Raw genomic sequence first — 24,314 nt, 5'->3', positions numbered from 1 at the left:
GCAGACCACACCATAAAAGATAGCAGAAGCCACAACAGAGTCATAGAATTTCTTCAGGAGTGGGCCCTCCACTCCAAACGACCTGAGTCTCCGCAGCAGGTACAGCCTGCTCTGCCCTTTCCTGTAGAGGGCGTCTGAGTTATGAGTCCAGTCCAGTCTATTGTTCAGATGAACACCAAGGTACCTGTAGCTGTCCACAGCCTCAATGTCCATACCTTGGATGTTCAGTGGTTGCAGTGGAGAATGCTTGTGCCTGCGGAAGTCTACCACCAGTTCCTTGGTTTTACTGGCGTTGATCTGGAGGTAGTTCAGCTGGCACCAGTCCACAAAGTCTTGGGTCAGACCTCTGGACTCCTTGTCGTCCCCATCAGTGATGAGGCCGACTATTGCAGAGTCATCAGAGAACTTCTGCAGGAAGCACTGGGTGGAATTGTGGGAGAAGTCTGCAGTGTAGATGGTGAAGAGGAACGGAGCCAGAACCATTCCCTGTGGGGCCCCCGTACTGCAGACGACCCTGTCCGACACACAGCCCTGAGTCCTCACATACTGTGGTCGGTCGGTGAGGTAGTCCAGGATCCAGGTAGTGAGGTGATGGTCCACTCCAGAGTTCACCAGCTTGTCCTTTAGAACCGAGGGAAGAATGGTGTTGAAGGCACTGGAGAAATCAAAGAACATGATTCTCACAGTGCTTCCAGCGGTCTCCAGGTGAGCGAGGGAACGATGTAGGAGGTGAATGACGGCATCATCCGCTCCAATGCCAGGCTGGTAGGCAAACTGAAGTGGGTCCAGTGATGAGCTTATTAGGTGCCGAAGCTGAGCCAGGACCAACCGCTCCAGGGTCTTCATCAGGTGGGATGTCAGAGCCACCGGCCTGTAGCTGTTGAGGTCCTTGGGGTGTGAAGTCTTTGGCACTGGTACAACACAGGAGGTTTTCCAGAGCTGTGGGACTCTTCCCAACCTCAGGCTCAGGTTGAAGAGGTGCTCCATCACCCCACACAGTTGGTCCGCGCAGGACCTGACGACCCTCGAGCTGATGCCATCTGGACCCGCTGCCTTCTTGCCATTAATCCTCCTCAGTTCCCTCCTAACCTGGGTGGTTGAGAGAGACAGGCTGGAGCCTTGTGTTGAGTGTGTATTGGATGCTGTTGTTGGGGGTGGGGGGGAGTGAGCAGGGTGAATAGAGGAGGTGTGAAGTGTCTGAGGTGGAACAGCAGCAGTGGGGGTGGGTGAGTCTGCAGCCGATGTTGCAGACTGCCTCATGGCTGAGTCAAATCTGTTGAAGAAATGATTCAGTTCATTTGCCCATCTCACATCCCTCCCAGGCAGAGAGTTCTGCTGTTTGTGGCCCGAGATGGTTCTGAGGCCTCTCCAGACTTCACCAACGTTGTTTTGTTGAAGCTGGTTCTCCATCTTCTGCCTGTAGCTCTCCTTCCCATTCCTTATCAGTCCCCTCAGCTCTCTCTGCACCCTTTTCAACTCCTCTTTGTCTCTGGATTTGAAGGCCCTCCTCTTCTGCTTGAGGACGGTTTTAATTTCTGGGGTAATCCAAGGTTTGTTGTTGGAGAAACACCGTACAGTGGAGGAGGATGATACCAAATAAATAAACTACTGTGTATACTTTCAGTAACAATCAGTTCTTTTAACACAGAGCAGCTATTTTTATCTTTTTTAAAATTTTATTTAAGAGAACAGCAGTTATTGGGAATACAAACCATGATGCATTCATGCCAAAGTGGTGTTGTGTTTACAAAATACACACAAAAAGAGATTTATCAGACAGTTTGGTTTTAGATAATTGCAGCAAATCTCCTGCCTGTGCCAGCATACACCAAACATGTTTAATATTTATACATCGATATATACAGTTTACAGTATTATGTACTTACGAGAATTTATAATATGACGCTCTTCATTGTGTGATCTATCTGGCCCTGTGTTAAAAAGTTAACCTATTAACTGCTAACAACAGAATTCATGGTTTCATCAGTTACAGTGACTCGTCCAGATCCTGAAGCAGCAAAGCAGCCCCAGACCATTACACTACCACAAACCACCAGGTTTGACTGTTGGTTCTTTTTTTATGTGTTGTGTTAGTTTTACACCAGATCAAACCTTTTAAAAAGTTCAGCTTTTGTCTCATCAGTCCACAGAACATGCTCCGAAAAGTCTTGGGGATCGTCGAGATGTTCTTTGGTAAATGTGAGACGACCCTTTGTCATAACATCTCATATTTCCACCACAAAGACAGCTTTTTCTGATGTGTGACGAATCCCTCGATGTTCCTGGGCGTTTCGCTCGACTCACATGTGTTTTTAAAAGGCTCTTTGGCCTCATGAAACTTTTCTGAGCCTTTTGCATCCCACACAAAACGTTTGTGAAAGGTGGGATTTGTTTTTTGTGACTTCCTGGATGAGTCATTGGTATGTCGACCACTCCTTCACCGTTTTACAGCTGTGGATGACGTATCTCTGTGTTAGTCCAAATGCCCTTTCTAGACTGATAGATGTCAGTGACTATGTTTTCTGAAGTTTCTTTGCTTTTTAAGATCTTTTAGCCTTCTTCACTTTGTCAGACAGGTTCTGTTTAAGTGATTTCTTAATTCAAAAGGTCTGGTAGTAATCAGGGCTGGTAAAGTCATGATTTAACAAGGGGGGAATTACTATTTCTCACAGGGTCATGTATAGTTGGATAGCTGTTTTCCCTCAATCAATGTAATTGGTAAATAAAAGCTGCATTTTCTATTGACTCAGATGATCTTTGTCTAATATTAAAATTTGCACATTCTTTGTTCAGAATCATATAATAATCTTAAGCCCATGTAACATTTGGTGTGTCTTGAGGAAACCAGCTGAATGGCGTCCTGTCAAAGGGACATTGCTTCAGCTGGCCACTAGGATCTTCCCAGCACCTGATTGGCTCATCCTCATCGACTGTGACATCTGAAATGTAGTACACACCTACAGACCCATCCCCAAAGCCCACAAACACACAGTGCTGCTCACAAATAACCAGAGCTAGTGGATTCTTAGACAGATGCACAGCTCCTAATCTCTCCCCATCTGAAAGTCGCGTGACTCGGAGGATGGGCCTCGCATGCAGGTAGCAGTCACAGCTGTCCTCCAGCCCGGAGGGCGTGGTTATGTAAGCAACATAGTGTCCAGTTTTGTCCAGGCAGGCTTTAATGACAGGACCCTCGACTTTGAATGAGCACAGTGTGACTCGAGACAGATTTAAGAGGTTAATTGCGCCGCTGTCAATGGACAGCAGTGCGTAGCTGCCATTGGAGGACATTTGGAAGTCCTCAGGCTGACAGTGAAACATGTGTGGCAGCTGAAAGTGCCAGCACACAGTCTCCTCTGCCACCTTCCACGTGTACACCGTCCCTGAGGCCGCCATCACAACCACAAATTCTGGGTGCTGTGAAAGAGTTTGGAAAGCGACAACCTCCTCAGAGCTTTCCACACAGGAGAAACGTTTGCTAATCGAGCCCGACCACAGACTGGCAGCCAGCAGGTCTCCATGGCAACAACCGAGCAGGTAGGTGCTCTCAGGTGAAACCTGAGCATCAGATAGGTATGGGTGGATGCTGCACACGATATTTCCTTGCGCAATCTTGAAAACCCGCGAGAGGCCTCGCTCAGAAATGCTCACTCCAAAGTTGTTATTAGGGGTGATCAGGATGTCTCTAGCTCTGCTGCCACCGATGCGGAGGATATTTTCACCTGTTTCCGTCCGCCACACGTAAATATCTCCAGCCGAGAGTGACACCAGGTGGATGCCGTTTGGGGAAAGCTGCAGTTTTTCCACAGGCCCAGTATGCAGGAAGTTAACATGTGGAAGTCCCGTGTCTAGACTCCACTTCCACACCTTCTCCGACCCATCTCTGGTGTAGAACCACACGCCTGTTTGCTCCACCACCACCTCCTTTACTCCACCGCCCATTTTCTGTGCACTTCCTGCAGCATCAATCATCTCGGAGTCCCACACTGTCAGGCAGCCATCGTGACTGACACAAATGACATCTGAGGCCATTTTGAGGAGTGTGTGTGGCTGCTTGTTCGTTTCTAAGGAGAGCACACACTCCCCACTGCTGACCCTCCACACCAAGATAAAGGTGCAAGTGTCTAACAAAGCCAGGAAAAGATGGCCATCCTGGGAGAGCACAGCTTGAGTGAAGGCTCTTCCCTGTGGAGCCAAGAACTGGTCCCACAGCTCCCAGTTACAAGTATCCCACAGTGAAGCCTGGTGGGCTTGACACATCAAAAGAGTATTGATTTCACTGCAATAATCTGTACTGAGTATGTTAGTAGAGTAACCCTGAGTGAAACTTTCTTTCACAAGTCTGGGTGGTTGTGTATTGGCTGCCACGTCCCATAAAGCTACACTTCCAGTCCTATCAACACATGCCATTTCCCTCTTGTCTTCATGGAGGATGATCAGCGTAACAGCGCTGTGGTTTGAGTTTGAGCAGGTGCTAAGCAGACTGCTGGATTTCATGTCAAATACGGACACTGTGCCTTCCTCCTGCCCACAGTACATGAAAAAACCATCAGAGGAGAACACTGAACAGGTCACAGGGCTCTGACACTGGAAATGAGTTAGGGTTTCACTGGAGATGTCAAACACGCTCACAAAACTCTCATCTTTCCACCACACGGACAGCGTTTTCTGATGTGCGACGAATCCCTCGATGTTGCTGGGTGTTTCGCTCGACTCGCACGTGTTTTTAAAAGGGTCTTTGACCTCGAGAAACTTTTCTGGGCCTTCCACATCCCACACGAAAAGCTTGCTGCAGCTTGTGGAAAGCAGGAGGAACGGACCGCTGCTCTTCACGCCTGCAAACTTTAACTCTGTCTGCTCGCATCTGAGTGACAGTTTGGCCACATCATATCCACACCCTTTCCAAATCCAAGCAGAGCCTTCATCTGTGATCTCGGCAACAACCCCACACTTTGTACCGGCGATCTCTCTGACACAAACGCCCTTATTTATGTCATCGTACTTTAAGTACTGAATGTGGGGAACACAGGGAGGACTGGGGCAAAGCACTATTTCTAATCCACTTCCTCTCCCTTCCTTGATTTCCCTGACATAACCCTCAAGAGCAGGAAAGACCTCCAAATAGGGGAGGAGGTTTGTCTCCATCACTGAGGGCAGCTGCAGAGGTGAGCTCTGCAGGAAGCAAGCAGAAGACTTCAATGTGCTTGCTAGTAGCAGTCTTTCTCTTACAAACTTAACCTGAGATGACTCCTCTTCAGTCTCCAACATAGCTAGCAGATCTCCAAGAAGACCAGCTCGAACCATAGCCTGGTGAAACCCAAATGACAGCAACAGCACGCACTCAAACTCCTTCCACCTGCCACTCTGCTGCAGGTGATACGGCAGTTCTACGATTTTTCTCACATTCACCCGACCACCACCTTTGATTGAAGTGAATACAAACGGCTGGCTGGGTTGCCGAGTGTCTGTGTGTGTTTTTAAGGCTGCATCCTTGTTTACGCCTGACGTCTGTCCACTAAAATAGTCGGCCATCTCAGAATGAAGCCTTCTTCTTACATCAGGAGCGTCTAAATACCTTTTCGCCACGACCAACTTGAAATGCCTGCTCACCCAGAACAAAACCAGGGAACCTGCAACTTTCCGTTGGATAAGAAAGCTCTTTAAATCCAAAAGAAGTCTCTCCACATCGACTTGTGGGACTGTCATCTTAAATGAAGAGCCTTTGTGCGGCAAATCTTCCTTAATGGACAGCAAATCGGCGAGCTCAGCCTCTGTGAGCCCAGACCTGGAGATGGTGAGGTAAGAGACGGTGCGAGCCACGATGGAAGAGAAATGTTTCTGCTCAAGGTGATCCAGGAGCGCAGAAATAGATGAATGAACGCCATCGGGGAGAGATGACTCAGTCACATCGGAATCTGAAGACAAGGAGAGAAGAGGAGAATTATTTAAAAGGCCAAGTGGTGCTATCCTGATTTTTGGGGGGGGGGGTATTTCAAAAAATGCAACTTGTGAAGACAAAAGTACTCTGATCTAAATAGTTTCATTATTATTCAAAAACAAATCTATGAAAAACACACAGCCATGTGGAAAAGAGCACTTTCATGGGACTCCATGCAGTTTTGTGACAAACTAAGTACACCCCATGATTCAGCAGCTTGAAAAGACACCTTTACAGTTTTTTCTGATAGCTTAAGCACATTTTTTGTAACTATTGGCTAATTTTGCAAAACTCTTCACACAAATAAGAAAACCTGTCACCCAATCATCAAAACATTGTAGTTCTCTTGCAAAAGCAAACACAGCTAGATTAACTCTTCACACCTTCGTAAAAATGGTGTTTCCGTATCAAACAGTACACACAAGCCATCATCTACTAAGCACACAATGCGCCAACTGCACACTGATGGTATGAATACAAAACACATCTGGCTTTTGCTTTCTCTGTGCACAAGGTAGGCTATGTCAGTCTGAGCTCATACTTCTGTCATAGATCCATAAGCATAGAGGGATCCAAACTTCAAGTACTGGTGTTTATTCAAACACATCAAAACAAACACAAGTGTTTATTTCCAAGTATAGGATTATTTGCAATCGCCATAATGACTATATGGGTTACTTGGTCTGCAGTGAACATGCTTCCTCTGCCCCCAGCATCTGGTCATCTAGCAATTCTGTAAAGTAACAATTTCAGTATTTTTACATCAATGGTATTGGTGTGTTTCTCATTGGCATATGGCAGTGCTACAAATCTTTGTGCAAAGTGACTGTGCTAACCGATTCTCATTTCAAGATGTCCCTATGGTACTTGCTACAGTGTAGCGGCTCGAGTTAGGCTGGACCCGTTGGCCAGCTACCCTCAGGGTCATTCCACGGTTGATGACATGGTCCACTATTGTAGCTCTGATGTCATCAGCAATTCTATTTCTTACTCTTCCTACCCTTCCTCTCCCCCCTCCTCATCTTCCTCTCCCCCCTCCTCGTCTTCCTCTTGCTCCTCCTTGTCCTTGTCGTCCTCTTCGTCCTACTTCTTCACCTCCACGTCCTCTTCCTCGGCCTCCTCTACTTCTCACTCTTTCTGCTCCCTCCATTGTACTCCGCACACACAGCTTACCTGTATTATAGTGCTTAGGCTGATTGCAAAGTGAACTAATTATCTAAAAAAGTTTTCACATGTGAAAGTGTGCCAGACAGTTGGCAAATTAGTGTTAATGATAGCCATACATGTGTATACTTTTGCTAGGAGTGTGTTGGAAATTTGGTAATTGAGTGTTGTGCAGTGAATTGTGCCTACAGTTTTGCAAAGTGTGTGTTACAAAATTGCAAACTGAGTGCAAAGCAGCTTTTGTGCTTTTAGTTTTGCAAACTCAGTGAGTGGTTTTGCTATAAGTCTGAATAGTTTTAGAGATTGTGCTACAGGAATCACAGTTAGGGTTTAAGCATTCAGAAAAAACTGTAACAGCAACAGCTTGAAGTGTGACTTTATCAGCGTCTCACGTCGCGAGGTGTGCGCATGCAGGAATCAAGCACAGAATGGCAGTGGCAACCTGGTCGACCGCATCCTGTCCGCATATCCTCCGATGCACTGTGAGATACATCATGTAGTTTGATGACTTGCAGGAGTTGTGAATGAATTTCTGCCTGCTTTTTCTTGAGAATGGTGCTTCCGTTCATTGAGGTTTGTGGGCATTCATTTACGCACAGCTCTCTTAAGATCCCGCTACAACATTTCAGTCAGGTTGAGGACGTTGACTGGGCTGTTTGCAAGACCTCTATTCTTTTCTTTTTCAGCCATTCTGTTGTAGATTTGGTGCTACATGATGATTATTGTCCTGCAACATAAGTATTTAATATACAGAGGAATTCATGGTCAAATCAGACAACTGCAACGTGCCCAGATCCTGTTTCTGCTAAACAAGCCCAAATTATTATCACACCTCCACCACTGTGCTTGTTCCAGAAGTCTTGTGGTTTGTTCAGATGTAACTTTGCAAAGCTAAGTCTTGCTGTCTTTGTAGAGAGAACAGGCTTTCTCCTGGTAACCCTTCCAAGCTAACCATTTTTGTTCGGACTGTTTCTAACTTTACTGTACATTTAACATGCTAACTGAGACCCGAGAGTCTGAGATGTATCTCGTGTATCTTGTTTTTTTGGTTTGTTTGTTTTTGCAGTTTCCAGCTTCTGTTGCGATTCTAGTATCGTGTTAAGACTCCAGACCAGCAAACTGCCAAAACTTTTATAGAGGTGTTCACACTTGCTGATGATCACCTTAGCACCTTAGCATGCTTAGCAGCGTCTGGCTATTCCTGTGAAGCAATAAGGGTGTACTTAGTTATAACGCTCTTTTTCACATGACTGTAAGTGACCCACATCACATGTGGGTTTAGTCTTTGTGTGGCATTTGTAGCTCTGAAAACAAGACTTATTCCTTTGAGAAACTGTATTTTTGTTTACTCTATTAGTAATACCAGAGCGCCAGAGCGAGGTGTGTGCATGAAGGAGGCGAGCATAGAGCGGCAGACAACAGCGAGCGAGAGCCTGGTTGACCAGAGCTTGTTGTCCAGACGTCACCCTCCTTCCTGAACCTTTCAGCAGAGATGCCAGCATCTGTACGCTCTGTTTCCTGTCCACCAGTCCCAACTGTATACACAACCTTCCTGTACACATGTCCTCTGATACACTCTGAGATGCATAGTGTAGTTTTATGGCTTGCAGGAAGTGTTCTCGATTGGAGGAAGCTGTGACGATGAGTTTGACAGCGGGAGGAAGGGGCCTGGGAAGGCACTCAATGATTTGAAGACCAGTGTTGTTTTTGAGTTGATCTAATCCATCAAGAATAAGGACAAGAGGCTTTTCAGTTGAAGGCAGGTGGCTGATGAGGGATGAGAGGTGTTCTTTAAGTTCAGACAGACAAGCGTCGGGTTTTATGTTGCCAAAATCCAGCTGTCTTTGATCTGGATGTTGAGCGGTACTCCAGCTTTGCTTGCAGTCAGAAACATGCTGTTTGGTGCCGCCCTCATGTTGGGAATCCAAAACAGATGTTTGGCTACAGCTGGATGTGACCTCTCTGGGGTCGGTGGTACTGCCAGGATCATCCAGGTCACTGCAGTGGCTAGCATCCTGCTTAGACAAGGAGTCAGTGAGATATCTGCAGGATATCTGATAACACAAGCTCGACAGCAGATGCTTTGGTGAAGCATTAATTGATAGGTTGCAGAAAAAACTGATCACCACAGGATCGCTGTCTGCAAGCCAGTGCTTCATCTGTGGAAAGAGAGAGATAGCTTTAAGCGTCAGTGAAACATATGCACACAAAAGGCACAAATTCTTATTACAAATTATATATAAACACTATATGCCTGCTTCAAATTTCCCTTTGGTCCACCTACCTGCTGAGTGCAGTGTGCTAGCAGGACCGTCTTTCCTGTACACGGGCCTCCGGTCACTACCAGAGGGAACTGATGGTACCTCTGCTTCACATAGGCTCTGACCTGCAACCAATAAGAGCAGAGCTATGCTGCAGGTGTATAAATAAGGAAAAATGAATTATACAAACATGTCATGTTTTAATATTTCTAACTGCACACAGAACAAAAGTGCCTGTATTGTCAATGTAAATAGTATATTTTAGTCTGTAAAGGCTAAAACCATCCTGACCTTTTCCTCCTCGGGCTGAATGACGTCATAAAACCGACTGAGGATGTCACACAGCTGCTCCTGTTCGGCCTGCTCTCGGGATAAAACGTCACAGAGGGGAGAAGGTTCTGCGCTTTGAGAAACGTTCAGACCGTCAGTCATCTGCACAAGGTCACAGTACACCTGCTGGCACAGAGAATCAGCATAGCCGCGCCTCCTAGCTGATGTGTAACCATGGCGGCGGTCGCACTCTGTGGTGATGGTGTAGACTAGAAGTTGGCGGGAAGTGACGAGATGAGGGAGGAAGCACTCACACAGCTCTGACAGTAACTTTTCGTTAGTGGGTGATGAACTCAGAGTGGCATCCTGGAAATAAAGAAGAGGGAACTTTTCACAGTGGACTTAAATAAAAAGGGTACAAATTGTGAATTCTACATATCCCTTTAGTAAAATAAAGTTTCAAGAGTGGTCAGAAAGATTAAATTTTATTTTAGTTCATCCTTTTCCTGACGTCTCCCATAATTAAACATGGTGTGGCGGGGCGTGGTCTATCGTTGTGTGCCTCAACTTTACAGGGTCTAAAAGTCTGTGCTGACTGCTATAAGGTTGTTGTTGTTGGAGTGTATATTCGGCTGGCGACTGGAAAGCCGCAGCTGCGTGATTGTGTACAGCAACCGCGTCAATAAAGATGGTGAAAAGCATGGAAACGTGGTCGGGTCTGTTGTGCATCTACTACACATGGCTTTTACCTCCAACTTTGACTGTAGTTGTATTTTCACAGGTCCCTTTTGTCTCTCTGCTTTTGCATTGATGATCTTGTGGACATAGACCAAGCAGCGTCTGCCGATGTCACTCTCAGGACAGCTTTCCAGAGCATAATGCAGATCTGCATCGAGGGCTGGAGACAAGTGGTAAAGCAAATGTTTACTTACACAACAAAAATTCCTTCCAACTACAGAAGATATTCCAAGGCATAGACGCAGGCTGCCCATGACACTAACAACAGTGGATTATGACAAATGACTTGACACACACACACACACAGCTATGTGGGGTATTTCACCTGATCTGTAGAAGATTTTGGCCCTCTCTGGGGTCATGCTGCCACTTTGGACACACAGACTCACAGCTGCCTGAAACAGCTTCCTCAGTTCTTCCTCTTTAGTCTTGGTTTTGCTTTCCTCCTTCACCTTATTTCTTTCCTGCTGCGGAGGGAAAATATCCAGTTTATTAAAGCATTATAAATATAAATCATCCTCACATACACTATAAACACAATGTACTTGATTTAAGGACAAAATGTGTGATTCGATGGGATGTTTCTAAAACCTCAATAAGATTTTAAATGATGCATAATACAAGTTGAAATCGCATTACTTTATATTATATAACATTCTAGTTCATAATTAAAAAATAAAGTCATAAAATTATACCATCGACTTTAATTACCAGAGAATAGCTGCGTCTGTGCGGAGCTCTCAGGCAGTAGGTCGTAGGGATGGTGTTCTCGTCCCGCTGATAAACTTTCTCCAGCTCCTGTGTACTGACGCCAGCCTCCTGACACTGCTGCAGCAGCAACTGCAGCTCTGACACCTCCACCTGAGCGGGCACAAGGGCTGTGCCATACTGATGCCCTACCAGAGCCTGCAGCACCACCGTGTGGTCACAGGAGGAACAACAGCACGGGGAACTATTGTTTAGTATGGTAAGCTGGTAATTTATTAAGCTGATTACTATACAGAACATCTGCTTAAGAGACAACTGTGTGATGCTACACGTGTGATTTTGTGTCTTTTACTTATATTGGAAAGTGTTTCTATTATTTTGTCCATTTGTTGACACGGCTCAATGACAGAACTGTTCTGCAGCCGTGATGATAAGTTTAATTTAAAAAGGAGAACAAACATAGCACAGTGTAGATGACTTTGCAAAGTCCAGCATACTCCAGAAAGGGTGAAAAGCTTTTATTTTTAAAGTTCATAATACTAAAAACTGATAAAATTCAACAATAAAACTTTGACTACAACTCATGGCAAGGTGCTGATGTCCTTTAGAGCATGTCATCATTCATTGTACTGAGAAGTAAGGGTCAGTCTGAGATCCTGTTGGTTTACACTTGAGATTCTCCCCAAGGACTTTATTTACCAGTAAAAAAGGTCCAGCTGAGCTTCCTCTGCATTCATGTATCATCTGATGCCTGGTGTCTTCATCTGGCCAGCGACTGGGATCACTGGATTCAAACGGGTCTATCACCTGCCGACATAAACGCACTCAAGAGTTAAAAAATGTGGAGTGGAAATAATAAATCAAGAAAGCTGAGCCCAGATCCAGTGAGAGCAAGCGTCTAAGGTGGGGTGAGGCATCACGTTCTTTATTCTGTCTGCTGATTGCACACACCACAATGTGCTGACTGAACTGTCCCAATGTTTATTTAATACACATGAACGAAAACCAACACAGACAGTCGCCTCACAGCTGCTCATTCTCTTTGTTGTCAGATATAATTAAGGCACGTTATTGACTGCATCAGTGGCCTCAGGGAAAACGGTGGAAGACTAAAAGTACAAATACCTGCAAGCAGCTAAAATGCTACTGCTGTCACCCCCCGTCGCTGGCGACATTACGCATGGGTGTCTTTGTGATGGACCACACGGAATATTAATGAGACTTTACTTTTATAGCTTCAAGATTTTGTGTTTTCTATCTTGTTTCTCTAATAAAGAGATGCACATTTCAAGGATCTTTCTATAAAGAGTAAAAAAAATACCTTTAATTTAATTACAAACAACCTTAAAGCAAAGCAGTTTTACAACGTGTCCTCCAGTGGACCATATCTAGTTCTCTTCCCAGCACTAAAAGTCATTAGTGTGAGCATTTATGCCATTAAAGTAATCTCGTTTTAATGTATAAAGCAACAGTGCCCACATCCTTCCTTAGCCTGTTTATGGCTTTAAAAGAACAGAAAGAATTCCCAAGAAAAACACAACTCACACGCACACTCACATCTACTGTTTCACTGACATGTTTTCGATGCAACAGGAAGGTTTTAAAAAAGTAAAGTGTGTGCTCACCCTGACATCCAGTCCCAGCGAGTGTCTGCAGTGCTCTCTGAATCTGGGGAACACACTGTCCCTCAGAGCTCTACGCTCCACCACGCTGTCTGTACACAACACAAACAGGATGCACCTTAACAAGAACTCAAATGACACAAGAAAACATGATACAATCTAACATGCGTATTTTTTTAAAACACACCTAGTTACAGCTGCCTTTCATATTAGGAATCACTGCCTACCTTCTGGGTTGGAGCACAGGTAGATTTTCACACAAGATGTGCTGAAGCCAGAATCCAAAGGGGATTTTCCTCCGGTGTGCATGCCTGATAAACAGCTGCTGTTCAAATAACAAAACACAAGGAGGGAAAACTCCTGGCAGGAACTTATCGCGCGTCCCAAACGGAGAGCAGCTCTGTGTCGTCTCTGCTGCTGTGTCTCATGTTCCTGCAGCTCCGCTCAGGAAGTTTGGCCTCGGGTGCTCTGGAGCGTGTTATCATGATCACACCCACTTTTGGTCAAACATCCACACAAACACGCTCAGTCTGAAAAAATCGATGTGTGCAACTTTTCAACTTTTCCATATTTTTTATTAATTAACATTTGTACACAATAAATACAAACTTTGTTTTTTTGTTGTCGTTTTTTGTACATCCAATAATAATATGCAGAAAGACTTTTGCACCTGTTCTCAATATTGTCACCATGGCAACAGTCTATTAAAGAGAGAGGCCAGTTGTTCCACCACATCGTTAATAATAACGGCAGCTGTGCTACTCTGAATCCACATAAGGAAAAATAAAGTGTCATTTAAAACATAAAAACCATACCAAATAATTAAACACTGTCGCGGACCAAAGAGACTGTTAAAGATGGGAAACGATCCGTCTTCAAAGTGGCAACTGGCAATGAAATGTCAATTTTATATATGACAGACTGACTGAGTAAGTATAACGGGAATGTCTGCGGATGCTGAAAAACCATAAACTTCAAAACAAGTTCGAAAACCAGTAAAAATCAGATCTCAGAGAGATCAAGGACAGGCTGCTGTTCCAAGTCGCCTTGACCACACTGTCACAAGTCAATGCTAGTCCGTACAACAGCAGAAGAGCAGAGGGTCGTATCTAAAAATGCAACTAATTCCAGCATGCTTAAGTTTGCTAGGATGAATGCTACACAAAATGTTGTGGTTTCACTTCTTACTTCTCCTTTTAGAAATCACCTCCACCGGGGAAAACAATCGATTTGCTTCCAGATTAAGACTTTTCTTACAGGAGACCTGAAGATGTGCTCCAGTGCAACACTACATAGTAATGCTAAGAGTTTTAAATTTAATATTCACAGTTCTTCTTTTGTTTTTGTTTTGCAGTAGGGATGTTATCTGAGACAAAGAAAGAGGATTACTGCCTGAATGTTCAGTTTTATCTCCTGCTGACAATTTGGACAATACTCTACTTTGCAATTTATTCCGTGCAAACGCTCTCCAAACTTGTTCATTTGTAGTGAGGAACTGGGACATATCTTCAGAGTCAAACACAGATTAGATTAAAATTCCTCCTCTCTCTCTTATAAACAATCACACTCATAAACACCCAGGCCTATTTCGAGACCAAAAAAAGAAATGATTCATTCAAACGCATCGCTTTCTGTAATTTTTGTTTGTTTTGTTCTTATAAATAAAGGAGAACAGCGAATTTCACTGTCCACAGTCGTCTCTCCACCTCTTTGGAAGAGCTGGGAGAGTGGAGATCTTTATTTGTGTTTGTTTTGTTTTTTAAGCATCAGTCACACTGAAACAAAAAAAGTCCATAGGATCAGCTTAAAAAGAACAACTCTGAATCATTTTAACAACAAGGATTCATCAGAGTCTTTGCCACCTGTGCCGATGCTATATGAGGGTACTGCTACTTTCCAAGTAAGGTAGAAATTAATAAAAGTGCTACGCTGCCCTTCAGGCAAGGAGTTTCAAAGGCTTTATGGCCATGTAAAGGGAAATGGGGGCATTTATTTACTTTGAGTAAAAAAAAACCACACACAAAAGATTTGTACTTAGCTCCATTTGAATGTCATTTGCTAGTTCTGTCCATTTAGTTCGATTTTTTTTCTTTACACACCTCTTTCTGTTTTCTGTTTCTAGCATTAGGACACAAGATGTGGTGGCTTTGCTTGGCGAGAGAAAAATTATACCTGCAAATGTAATGAGCGTCAAGTAAACGTGCGTCTTAGTTGAACTGAACAGTGAACAAATCGGCATGAGAGGGATGAAAACTATACAGTTCTGTGCTAATAAGAAGTCCCGGCCACAAATACTTTCCTGTGTCTACATCATCTGAAATAAAACTTTTCTTTGTTGCCACATAGTGAATACCAACAATTTGAGTGCCTTTAAAAGCACCAGCAGCGCATCTCTGAACCAATCAGTGATACAGACATACGGCGCACAGAATGAGAGAATGTATCTGTCGTATAATGTATCTGCATGTGTGTATGTATGTATATGATAGTCACTGATTCACACTGACTGCCAATGGACAGAATCGTCTTTAGAGGAAAGAGGGAGAGACGTAAAGGAGGGACGGGAAGAGAGGCGATGCTAAGAGCAGAGGGAAGGATCCAGCCTCCTTTATCTCTCGTTTTCTTTCATCCTCTCCCTCCTTTGAGCTCTCCTTCCTGCTGTATTTACAATGCCCTTTCAGTATAAGATGAAGATAAAACTTCCACTACATATCAGACATGGTATTCCATTCAGCTGAGTTAGTCTATATGAAATGCTGAGCATAACATTCCTATGACGACAGTAATGTACTGTACTATTACACATTAAATACGTATGATGATAATGACTATATATGACGAGGGAAGGCCTAAGGAGAGGGACACTGCGTCCACGCACACCGCTCAATTTCTCTGGTCGTTCACTTCGTTCTCCACTGCTCTCCAAAAACGTGACAGACTTGGCATGTTTTTACTTACATTTCAGCCAGCTTTCTTTGGATGGGCCCACAACACTCACAAAAGGTAAGGAAAAGGTATCAGATAAGAATCAGACTTTTTTAAAAACAAAAACAAAAGCAAAACTAATGCCCCCGGGAATACAGTAGCAAAAAGCAGATTGTTTATTTCCATCTGCACTGAATTAGATTGGGCTCTCTTCTTTGGGCCGAAGCAACACCTGTACATGACGCTGCAAGCAACACTGACCATTGATTAAATCACACACACAGCATGAAAAGCATGAGCTGGGTTGCAAAGTGGCTTGCAGATGTGTGATAACTGTAAAGAGGCTAAAGCAACGTAAATATTGCATCCAGTATGATATCTGCCAACAAGATCCATACTAAGTTATCAGCTGTTCATGTGGGCTGCCATTTAAGTCAGCTTCTGCCTTTAGGGGTCACCACAATCAATCATCTGCCTCCATCCCACCCTAATTTTATAGTTATAGTGTATTGAATTATATGTTTGGTTTGTCTGATAACCTTTTACTACATTTTGTCAGTTCTTGGGGCTTCAAAACTTTTCTCGTGCTTCATGATTATTTATTGGGAAGAGAAAAAATCTAAATATTGACTCTGATCTGCTTCTGCAGAAAGATGAATGGTCTTATGGAAAGCTTGACAACAGAAAACTTGCCAAATCCGTCATCTGTCACAAATAGCTTTTTCCCATCCTCCTCCTCTCCTGACATTCTTCCTCTGCTTCACCGTGGTGTGATTTGCTGCCCAATGAGGTGAGGTTTTAAGGCAAGAATGAAAGGACGGGGTAGGGTGAAGGGATCGGGGGTGTGTGGGCTACTGCTGCACTTCATTAGGAAGCTAATACGGAGATTATTACATCGGATAGTCTGCCTTTGTCCCCTCTCTCTGCTCTCCTCCTCCTCAGCTCAAAGGGAGAAGATACGGAGCTGCCAGGAGTTCAGGAGATTGGGGCGGGGGGAGGGGTGAGCGTGGTTCAGTTCAGTTTACTTCACATCACTTTATTTAACTTCACTTCAGTTCCCAAGTCTGTAGGATACATCTGCCTTTCATCTGTTTTCATTTCTGTTTGTGCGCCTATAACCGGCTGTCAGTTTGTTTGTCTGTCACACCAGCGTGATCTCCACCTCCTCCGTCTTGTCGCTCTTCTCCTGCTGTCGGCGGGGGTGCTGCTTGGGTGGAGGAGGAGCGGCTCGCACCTGCAGCGGAGAAAGAAAACACATTAAATACAAGAGTAAGGAAAAGAAAGAAGCCAAAGTGAGAAAAACTGAAGTCAAGGTGATAATAGGGGCGACCTACTTTTCTTAATTTGACAAACAGTTAAATGTTCACTTCCTGCTGCGAGACACAAATGTGTTATCAACGAACAGGAAAAGTAGGGAATTGTCTGCTTTTAGACTCTAACAAAAAAAACTGTGTTTTCAACCTATTGTTGGGATCTGTAGGTCACACAGTTTAACGAACACTTAAGTATCCTTCACATGTCATCAGAGCACAGCGTGCCAAACCATCTTCGAAAAATTGACGGTTACTTATATGTCATACATTCATCTGCTGATTATTTTCTTCATTAGTTTCTTTAAGTCCCTGTGAAATCCTGTGCCGTGACATACACTGTAATCTAACTACATGTCACGCTGATGCGGCCCGCAGTGAACGTTTATTTCTTGCTTCTCTTCTTTTTCTGATGCCTTTTTTTAATCGAGAAGAAGACAATGAATTGAGTTGAAGAGAGAAACCTCACCGCCGACTAGTGTTTCAGTGGCAAAATTACAAAGTAACACAGGCACAACATCACAAGTGTAAATGCTAGCAATGATGTCAGCCACTTGCAAAGGCTAAGCAGCAGGGTGGGGATGTGGGCCGGACCAGTGAAACTCCCGTTTCTACCAGTGTAAAGAAGTTCAACTACACTTTTAATCCAGGAGATGTCTTGAAAGAGATCTTTCAAGACATCTCCTTTCAAGATGTCTGTTGAAAGAAAAGGAAGTGCAGTTTACAGCCGTACATGTCATTTTTTGTCTGTGATAAAGAAATGCTGTGCACCCTACCCTCTGAATGAATGTTTTCATATAGAGTGAAACAGCATGGTCTTTTGTTTATCTATGGCTAAATTACTGTGGCGTAGTATGAATGAGGATGAAGAGGTCTTTGTTGCTGGGAAAAGCCTTAAAAAACCCAGAAAGATCTTTGACCACTAAAATCTAATCCATTTGCAAATTTGGATGCATTCCCTCTGTGCTTTCCAGAGATGGGAGGAAATAAAAAGACAGCTCGAACACACAAACACTCACACACACACATTGTGCACAAAAAAACACTTCTTGAGTAACACTGATACTAACAGGTCGTAGTTTGCCCGGGCCTCCTTCAGGAGTGAATCTTGGCGGCTGAGTCTTAGCAAATCCTGGAGATACTGGACTCCTGCCAGAGCTTTGATCTAGAGTGAGCGAGACAAAATTTCAAATTAAAAGCCCCAATTACCTTCCTCAGAAATCTCACTTTTCGTTAAACATGGTTGTTGTTGTATTGGTTGTCTTACTGTGAGCTGACAGCGGTCCTTTGTGTGACGAGGCAGGCAGAGGAAGCTTGTGCTCCCCATTAAGAGCAGCGGAAGGGGAACGTGGCAGAGGAGGTGGGGTGGAAGTCTCGGGGCTGGTGAAGGGGCTGATGGGAGGCTGGTCATACAGCGGAAGAGGTGGCAGAGAAGATGGCAGTTTCAAAGAAGGAGAGATCTACAGAGAGTGGTGGAAATAAAGAAAAGACAAAGTGGGCTACAACACAAAACTTGACCAGGATACTTTTTTTAACCAACATTCCCTGCATAGCACTTAAAAGATGTTGGGTTGCGTGTTATGTCTACAGGCTTATAGGAAGGGAGAGGCCATATCCTTCCTGCTGCTGAGCCTCTAATAGGGCAGCACTCAGTGGCACAGATAAGACCTCTTTTCTGTGATTGCAGTGCAGGTTTTTTATCAGAATGCTGCACAAACACGGCAGTTCTAATGCACTGTTTTTGAACTCTGACTTGCTGATAGATCAAATGGACAACAAGCAGGAAAGGAGGAAGGGATAGGGGTATAAACTGGCACAGTCGACTACACACAGTCTTTGGTATTTCTCCCCTGAGAAAACACTGATAAGACCAAATGTCTCATTCAGGTCTAGAGTAAGTCCTGTTACCTAAGATGACTTGTATGTTATCTGTGAGATTAATTCATGTGTGTACAGGTGTTACTGTACCTGTGTGTCACCTGCCCCTCCCGCGCTGGTCTCTCCATTCTCTGTAAGATCTTCTACCAACACGGAGGGGAAAACGCCCACCCGCCCGTTCAGCTCCCCCTCCCAGAAGCCGTCATCTGTCTGAGTGTCACGGCTCAACAAGCGGATCACAGCTCCCTCGGAAAAGGAGAGTTCCTCATCCGCCTGACCCTCGTAATCATAAAGTGCACGCACGTACACCACTGCAGAGAGAAAGGACGATAGAGAGAGAGGGAGAAAAAACAATTATAAGTATACCGTCGGAACAATTATTCTCAGGGAAATGCAGTTTCTTGTCTGCAGGGCCCTTACTGTTATTACAGTTTTTTCTGAATGCTTAAACCCTAACTGTGATTCCTGTAGCACAATCTCTAAAACTATTCAGACTTATAGCAAAACCACTCACTGAGTTTGCAAAACTAAAAGCACAAAAACTGCTTTGCACTCAGTTTGCAATTTTGTAACACACACTTTGCAAAACTGTAGGCACAATTCACTGCACAACACTCAATTACCAAATTTCCAACACACTCCTAGCAAAAGTATACACATGTATGGCTATCATTAACACTAATTTGCCAACTGTCTGGCACACTTTCACATGTGAAAACTTTTTTGAAACGATGATTTATTGATTTTGTCAGAACAACACGAACAGCAACAAGTCAGCACAGCCAAGCACAAAAAAACAAAACAAAAAAAAAAAAAAATAACAAAGCAAATGCAGGTATATGAGTTACCAGTACACACGCCTGGGACAAAATATGTAAAGCGTTTCACATTCGAAGTCAAGGGAAACAATAAATTAAAAAAAAAAAAAAAAAAAAAAAAAAAAAAAAAAAGGGGGGGGAAAACACAGACATTAATCAGTGTGTTTAAAAACAAACAGCGAGTCCCCCTTATGTAATAGCACAGTAAGGTCATGAGGTAGGTGATCAAGCAGAGGCTGCCATATGCTACAGAATGCATTACAATTGCCCTTTATGATGGCACTGAGGCGCTCCATCGGCAGCACCCTGAGCAGTTCTCTGTACCACTGTGTAACAGTAGGAGGCCGTCTCTGAATCCATTGAAACAGTACACATCGCCTCGCCAAATGTAAAAGTTTACTTAACAAAAGCATCTGTACAGAAGACAGAGAGAGCCCTTCTATAGATAGACCCAGAACGAACAGCATAGGGTTCAGTGGGATCGTTCGGTGGAAAATAGAGCAAAGCTCTATAGCAATATTCTTCCAAAATCTAGTAATTAAAGGACATTGCCATATGCAGTGGTAATAGGTCCCTACAGCCGTATTGCACTTCACACAAAGAGCAGAAATCTGAGGGTGAATTTTATTTAGGAACTCCGGCGTACGCTGTAGTCTATGTAAGATTCTGTACTGGCTTTCCTTTAGTCTGTTACAGGGAAACAATTTCATGGCAGATCTGAAAGTTTTGGACCATGCTTCCGCACCAACCTGAGCTTCGAGGTCGGTTTCCCACCGAACCCTGGCCTTATCAGTGGTTATAAAGTTCAAAGACAACAATTTCCCATAACAAAGAGAAATAAATTTCTTTTTTGTAGTCATTTCCTCGTTAACTTTGAGAAGAAAGCTTTCAACAGGGTTCAAAACTGGTTGATTGGCTGGAAATTTAAGGGAGTTCACATAATGCCTTACTTGCAGGAATCCAAAGAAGTGTTTCTGTGGTAAATTATACTTAACTTGAACTTGATTAAAGGCCATAAAACTACCCCTTTCGAACAGATCACAAATAAATCTTATACCTTTGGAATACCAATCATCAAATATATTAATGCCAATACCCGGGGGGAAAGCTTTATTCCTAGTTAGAGGCTGCAGTGCACTAGAGAAACCTCTTCTTCCGACGTGGGCAGTAATATCACGCCAAACCTTTAAAGTGGGCATCAAGACGGAATTAGTTCTGACACCAAGAGGGAGGTCCGCCAGGTCAGTGGATAAGAGACTAAGAGGTGAGAGAGGGTCACAGCACCAGGCATCTACCGATGGTTCGCCCCGGTGAAGGAAGGAATGTAACCACCCTGAGATTATTTGTGCATGGCAAGCCCAGTAGTAATATAAAAAGTTAGGCAGTGCCTGACCCCCCTCATCCGTGGGCAGTTGTAAAATCTGTATCTTTAGTCTAGATTTCTTCCCACGCCATATGAATTTAGAAAGACATCCCTCAATCTCTATGAATGTTTTTCTGTTGATCCTGAGAGGCAACATTTGAATGGGGTATAATATTCTGGGTAGCACATTCATCTTGATTAAACTTATTCTACCCGTCCAAGACAGGGGGAGGTCAAACCACCTATTGAGGTCATTCTTGATTGAGGCCACAATCGGCTTGAAGTTCAACTTGTACAACTCCGCTGTGTCTGCGGACACCCTGATACCTAAATATGTGAAACCCGTGGTCGACCACCTGAAAGGGAAATTAGGAGGAGCGTCCCACCTCCCCCCGTCACCCAGTGGCAAAGCTTCAGATTTATCATAATTTATCTTATACCCTGAGAAGAGGCCAAATTGGTTGATGATATGTGTCAGTGCAGGAATAGAAGTTTCTGGCTTAGTGAGAAAGAGCAACACGTCATCTGCATAAAGGGAAATCCTGTATTCAGTATTCGACAAGGTCACCCCACAGATCTCAGGATCAGTTCTTATAGCCTCTGCCAGTGGCTCCAAGGCAAGTGCAAACAACAGGGGAGAGAGGGGGCATCCTTGCCGCGTTCCCCTACCCAGTGGGAAGACATCCGAGACCGAGCCATTAACCAAGACCCTTGCAGCTGGGGCCCCATACAGCAGTTTGACCCACTTGACAAATTCAGATCCCAAACCAAACCTGTCCAAAACATCAAATAGATACTCCCACTCCACCCGATCAAATGCTTTCTCAGCATCCAAAGAGATCGCAAGAGCCCTATAATTGGTGTTCTGAGAGAACTGCGCAACATTTATGAGTCGGTGGACATTGGAGCGGGAGTATCTATTCTTGACGAATCCCGTCTGGTCAGGCTTTATCAGAACCGGCAGAACCTCCTCCAAACGTCTGGATAAAATTTTGGACAGAATCTTACAATCCACACTAAGTAGACTTATAGGTCTGTAGGATGTACACAGATCCGCGGGTTTATCCTTCTTTAAGATCAGGGATATATGGGCAAGGTTTAGGGTGGGTGGAAGCACGCCCCTCTCAAGAGATTCTGTATACATTCCCAACAAAGGACCCGCCACATGTTTGGCCATTTTTTTATAAAACTCTGGCCCAAACCCATCAGGGCCCGGAGCCTTCCCACTCTGTAAGGATTTAATTGCATCCAAGACCTCCTGCACCCTGATAGGGCTGCAAAGATCCAATCGACTTTCCTCTGACAGTATAGGGAGGTTAACAGTGTCAAGAAACAGTTTCCTGGCGTCTACAGTATTTTGACACTCAGGGGAATATAAGTCTTGATAGAACTCTTTCATTATTTTGCTGATAAGTTTAGCCTCAAACTGTAAGACACCTGCCTTATCTTTTAGAGAGGGTATTGCATAAGAGCCCCGTTTCCCTTGGGCAAGTCGGGCGAGCAAGCGTCCAGGTTTGTTGCCTGATTCAAATAATCTATGCTTCGCATAGAATATTGCAGTTTCCGCTTTCTGAGTTAACAGTTGGTCCAGGGCCGATCTAGCTGCATCCAACTTCCGAAGCACAGAAATAGACGAGGATTTCTTAAACTCCCTCTCCAAGTCAGTGATATCGCGTTCAAGCACTAATTGTTTGGCTAAGTTGCTCTTCTTTTTTGCCGAGGTAAAAGAGATAACGGAGCCCCTGAGAAATGCCTTACCCGCCTCCCATAGAGTAGAAGCACTAACCCCCGGTAAGTCATTTGTAGAAAGATAGAGTTCCCACTGATCTTCTAAATACTTTACAAATTTAGGGTCACTAAGGAGAGCTGGGTTTAGCCGCCAATGTCTAGACGAAGGGTCATAATAAGGTGGTGATAGCTCCATTGAAACTGACGAGTGGTCCGAAAGCGCACATGTGCGGATCAAACAGCCCCGAGTTCTGTCAAGGACAGATCCAGAAACAAACATGTAGTCAATCCTGGAAAAGGAAAAATGGGGGCGTGAGAAAAATGTGAAGTCCTTCACATGTGGATTACAAACTCTCCAAGCATCAAAGAGACCAAGATCTGAACAGAGGTCCGTTGTAGCCTTTGCCATTTTTGAAGATGGTTGAGATTTTGGTGGATTATAATCAGTTTCAGGATTCAAGCCACAGTTAAAATCCCCACCAATTATTACGTGGTTCGGACACACAGGGGAGGTTTTTGCCAGAAAATTTGAATAGAACGATCTATCAAAAGTATTTGGTGCATAAACACTTCCCAATAGAATTAATTCCCCATATAGAAGCCCAGTAATCAAAATAAATCGTCCGTCCGTATCCCTTACAATAGTATGTAGCGTGAATGGTAGATTTTTATGGACCAATATTGCGACGCCTCTACTTTTAGAGTTAAAGGAGGAATAATAAATTTGTCCCACCCAATCACGTTTGAGTTTTAGGTGTTCGGAATCTGTGAGGTGAGTCTCTTGCAGTAATGCAATCTGCACTCTATCTTTTTTGAGTAAGGAAATTATCTTGCGCCTCTTAATGACGTGGTTAATTCCCTTGACATTAAGAGTAATAATTTTAGTGTTACTCATTGCAAAAGTAATCTGTCATTGGACAAGAATCGTCAACCCAAGGCAAACAGAAAGAGCCATCATAATAAAAGACATGTGAAAGACTTAACCCATGGCCTGAACCGGCCGTGCTGACATGAACAAAACCATCACAAAAAGATGGCAAAGGAACCTTCACCCACACAACAAATTGCATACAATAACAGAATTAAGATAAACGTCAAGGTATCACGGACTAAAAACAGACAAACAAGAAACAAACAAAAATGAAAATGCCACCCACCGGGTGGTGTCACAAGCCCAGTGCAGCCAAAAGAAGTTTCACTCCACGGGAGAGAAGGAGAGAGAAGACAAGAAAAAGAAAAAAAAAACAAAGCAAAACCCCGCCCCCGCTCCCCAAACCTGAATGGAATCGGGTTACTGTCAGTTGTGAATCAAAATTAGAGACTGAGTAAACAATTAGGCTATTTTCCCCGTTAAACCGTCTCTGCCTCCTCAAACTGCGTTAAACGCTGCGGACTCAGGCGTCCAATGACACGGTCCCAGTTAAGTCCGGCAGTGCCACAGTTTGTACGGGGCAAGCATCTATTAATCCAGCGCATTGATGAAACTTTGTGCATCTTTAGGCGATTCAAACTTGTGCTCATTGCCATTGTAAGTCAGCACAAGCGTCGCTGGATAGCGCATCCTAAAGCGGATGCCCTTGTCGATTAAGGC

General features: G+C 44.1%; 2 protein-coding genes across 3 annotated transcripts in view; both read right to left on the bottom strand.

Annotated features, from left to right (window-relative positions):
* Positions 1 to 1,424: 1,424 nt before the first annotated feature.
* Positions 1,425 to 13,108, bottom strand: LOC146653973 (NACHT and WD repeat domain-containing protein 2). Its single transcript, XM_085380546.1, has 10 exons — positions 12,929 to 13,108; positions 12,705 to 12,793; positions 11,779 to 11,886; positions 11,083 to 11,277; positions 10,697 to 10,838; positions 10,383 to 10,531; positions 9,655 to 9,999; positions 9,387 to 9,488; positions 8,466 to 9,261; positions 1,425 to 5,915 (listed from the first exon to the last, which is right to left on the bottom strand). Exons 1-10 carry the CDS (start codon positions 13,008 to 13,010, stop codon positions 2,809 to 2,811), a joined length of 5,115 nt encoding a protein of 1,704 aa, XP_085236672.1. The 5' UTR covers positions 13,011 to 13,108; the 3' UTR covers positions 1,425 to 2,808.
* A 146-nt stretch (positions 13,109 to 13,254) lies between these two features.
* The window catches only part of fchsd2 (FCH and double SH3 domains 2), an 88,537-nt gene continuing 77,477 nt past the window's right edge, over positions 13,255 to 24,314 (bottom strand). For both annotated transcript variants that reach the window (XM_085379344.1, XM_085379345.1), the window contains 4 exons: positions 18,905 to 19,125; positions 18,204 to 18,396; positions 18,007 to 18,101; positions 13,255 to 16,860 (listed from right to left, as the gene is read on the bottom strand). In XM_085379344.1, the coding sequence (XP_085235470.1) occupies positions 16,768 to 16,860; positions 18,007 to 18,101; positions 18,204 to 18,396; positions 18,905 to 19,125 (602 nt within the window). In that variant the 3' untranslated portion in view covers positions 13,255 to 16,767. The remainder of the gene's footprint in view (positions 16,861 to 18,006; positions 18,102 to 18,203; positions 18,397 to 18,904; positions 19,126 to 24,314) is intronic.

This window comes from Rhamphochromis longiceps, linkage group LG14, assembly GCF_057381845.1.
Source record: "Rhamphochromis longiceps isolate RC_006_pf linkage group LG14, R_longiceps_female_GT1.1, whole genome shotgun sequence".
Lineage (NCBI taxonomy): Eukaryota > Metazoa > Chordata > Actinopteri > Cichliformes > Cichlidae > Rhamphochromis > Rhamphochromis longiceps.
Note: the sequence above shows the minus strand (reverse complement) of the source record. Positions and strands in the feature narration are given on the sequence as shown.

Coding starts and splice junctions, on each gene's coding strand:
- LOC146653973 (XM_085380546.1), bottom strand. CDS start 13,010: ATGCACACCGGAGGAAAATCCCCTTTGGATTCTGGCTTCAGCACATCT. Junction 12,794..12,928: donor CCTGTGCTCCAACCCAGAAG/GTAGGCAGTGAT, acceptor TGTTGTGTACAG/ACAGCGTGGTGGAGCGTAGA. Junction 10,839..11,082: donor ACAGACGCAGCTATTCTCTG/GTAATTAAAGTC, acceptor TTCCCTCCGCAG/CAGGAAAGAAATAAGGTGAA.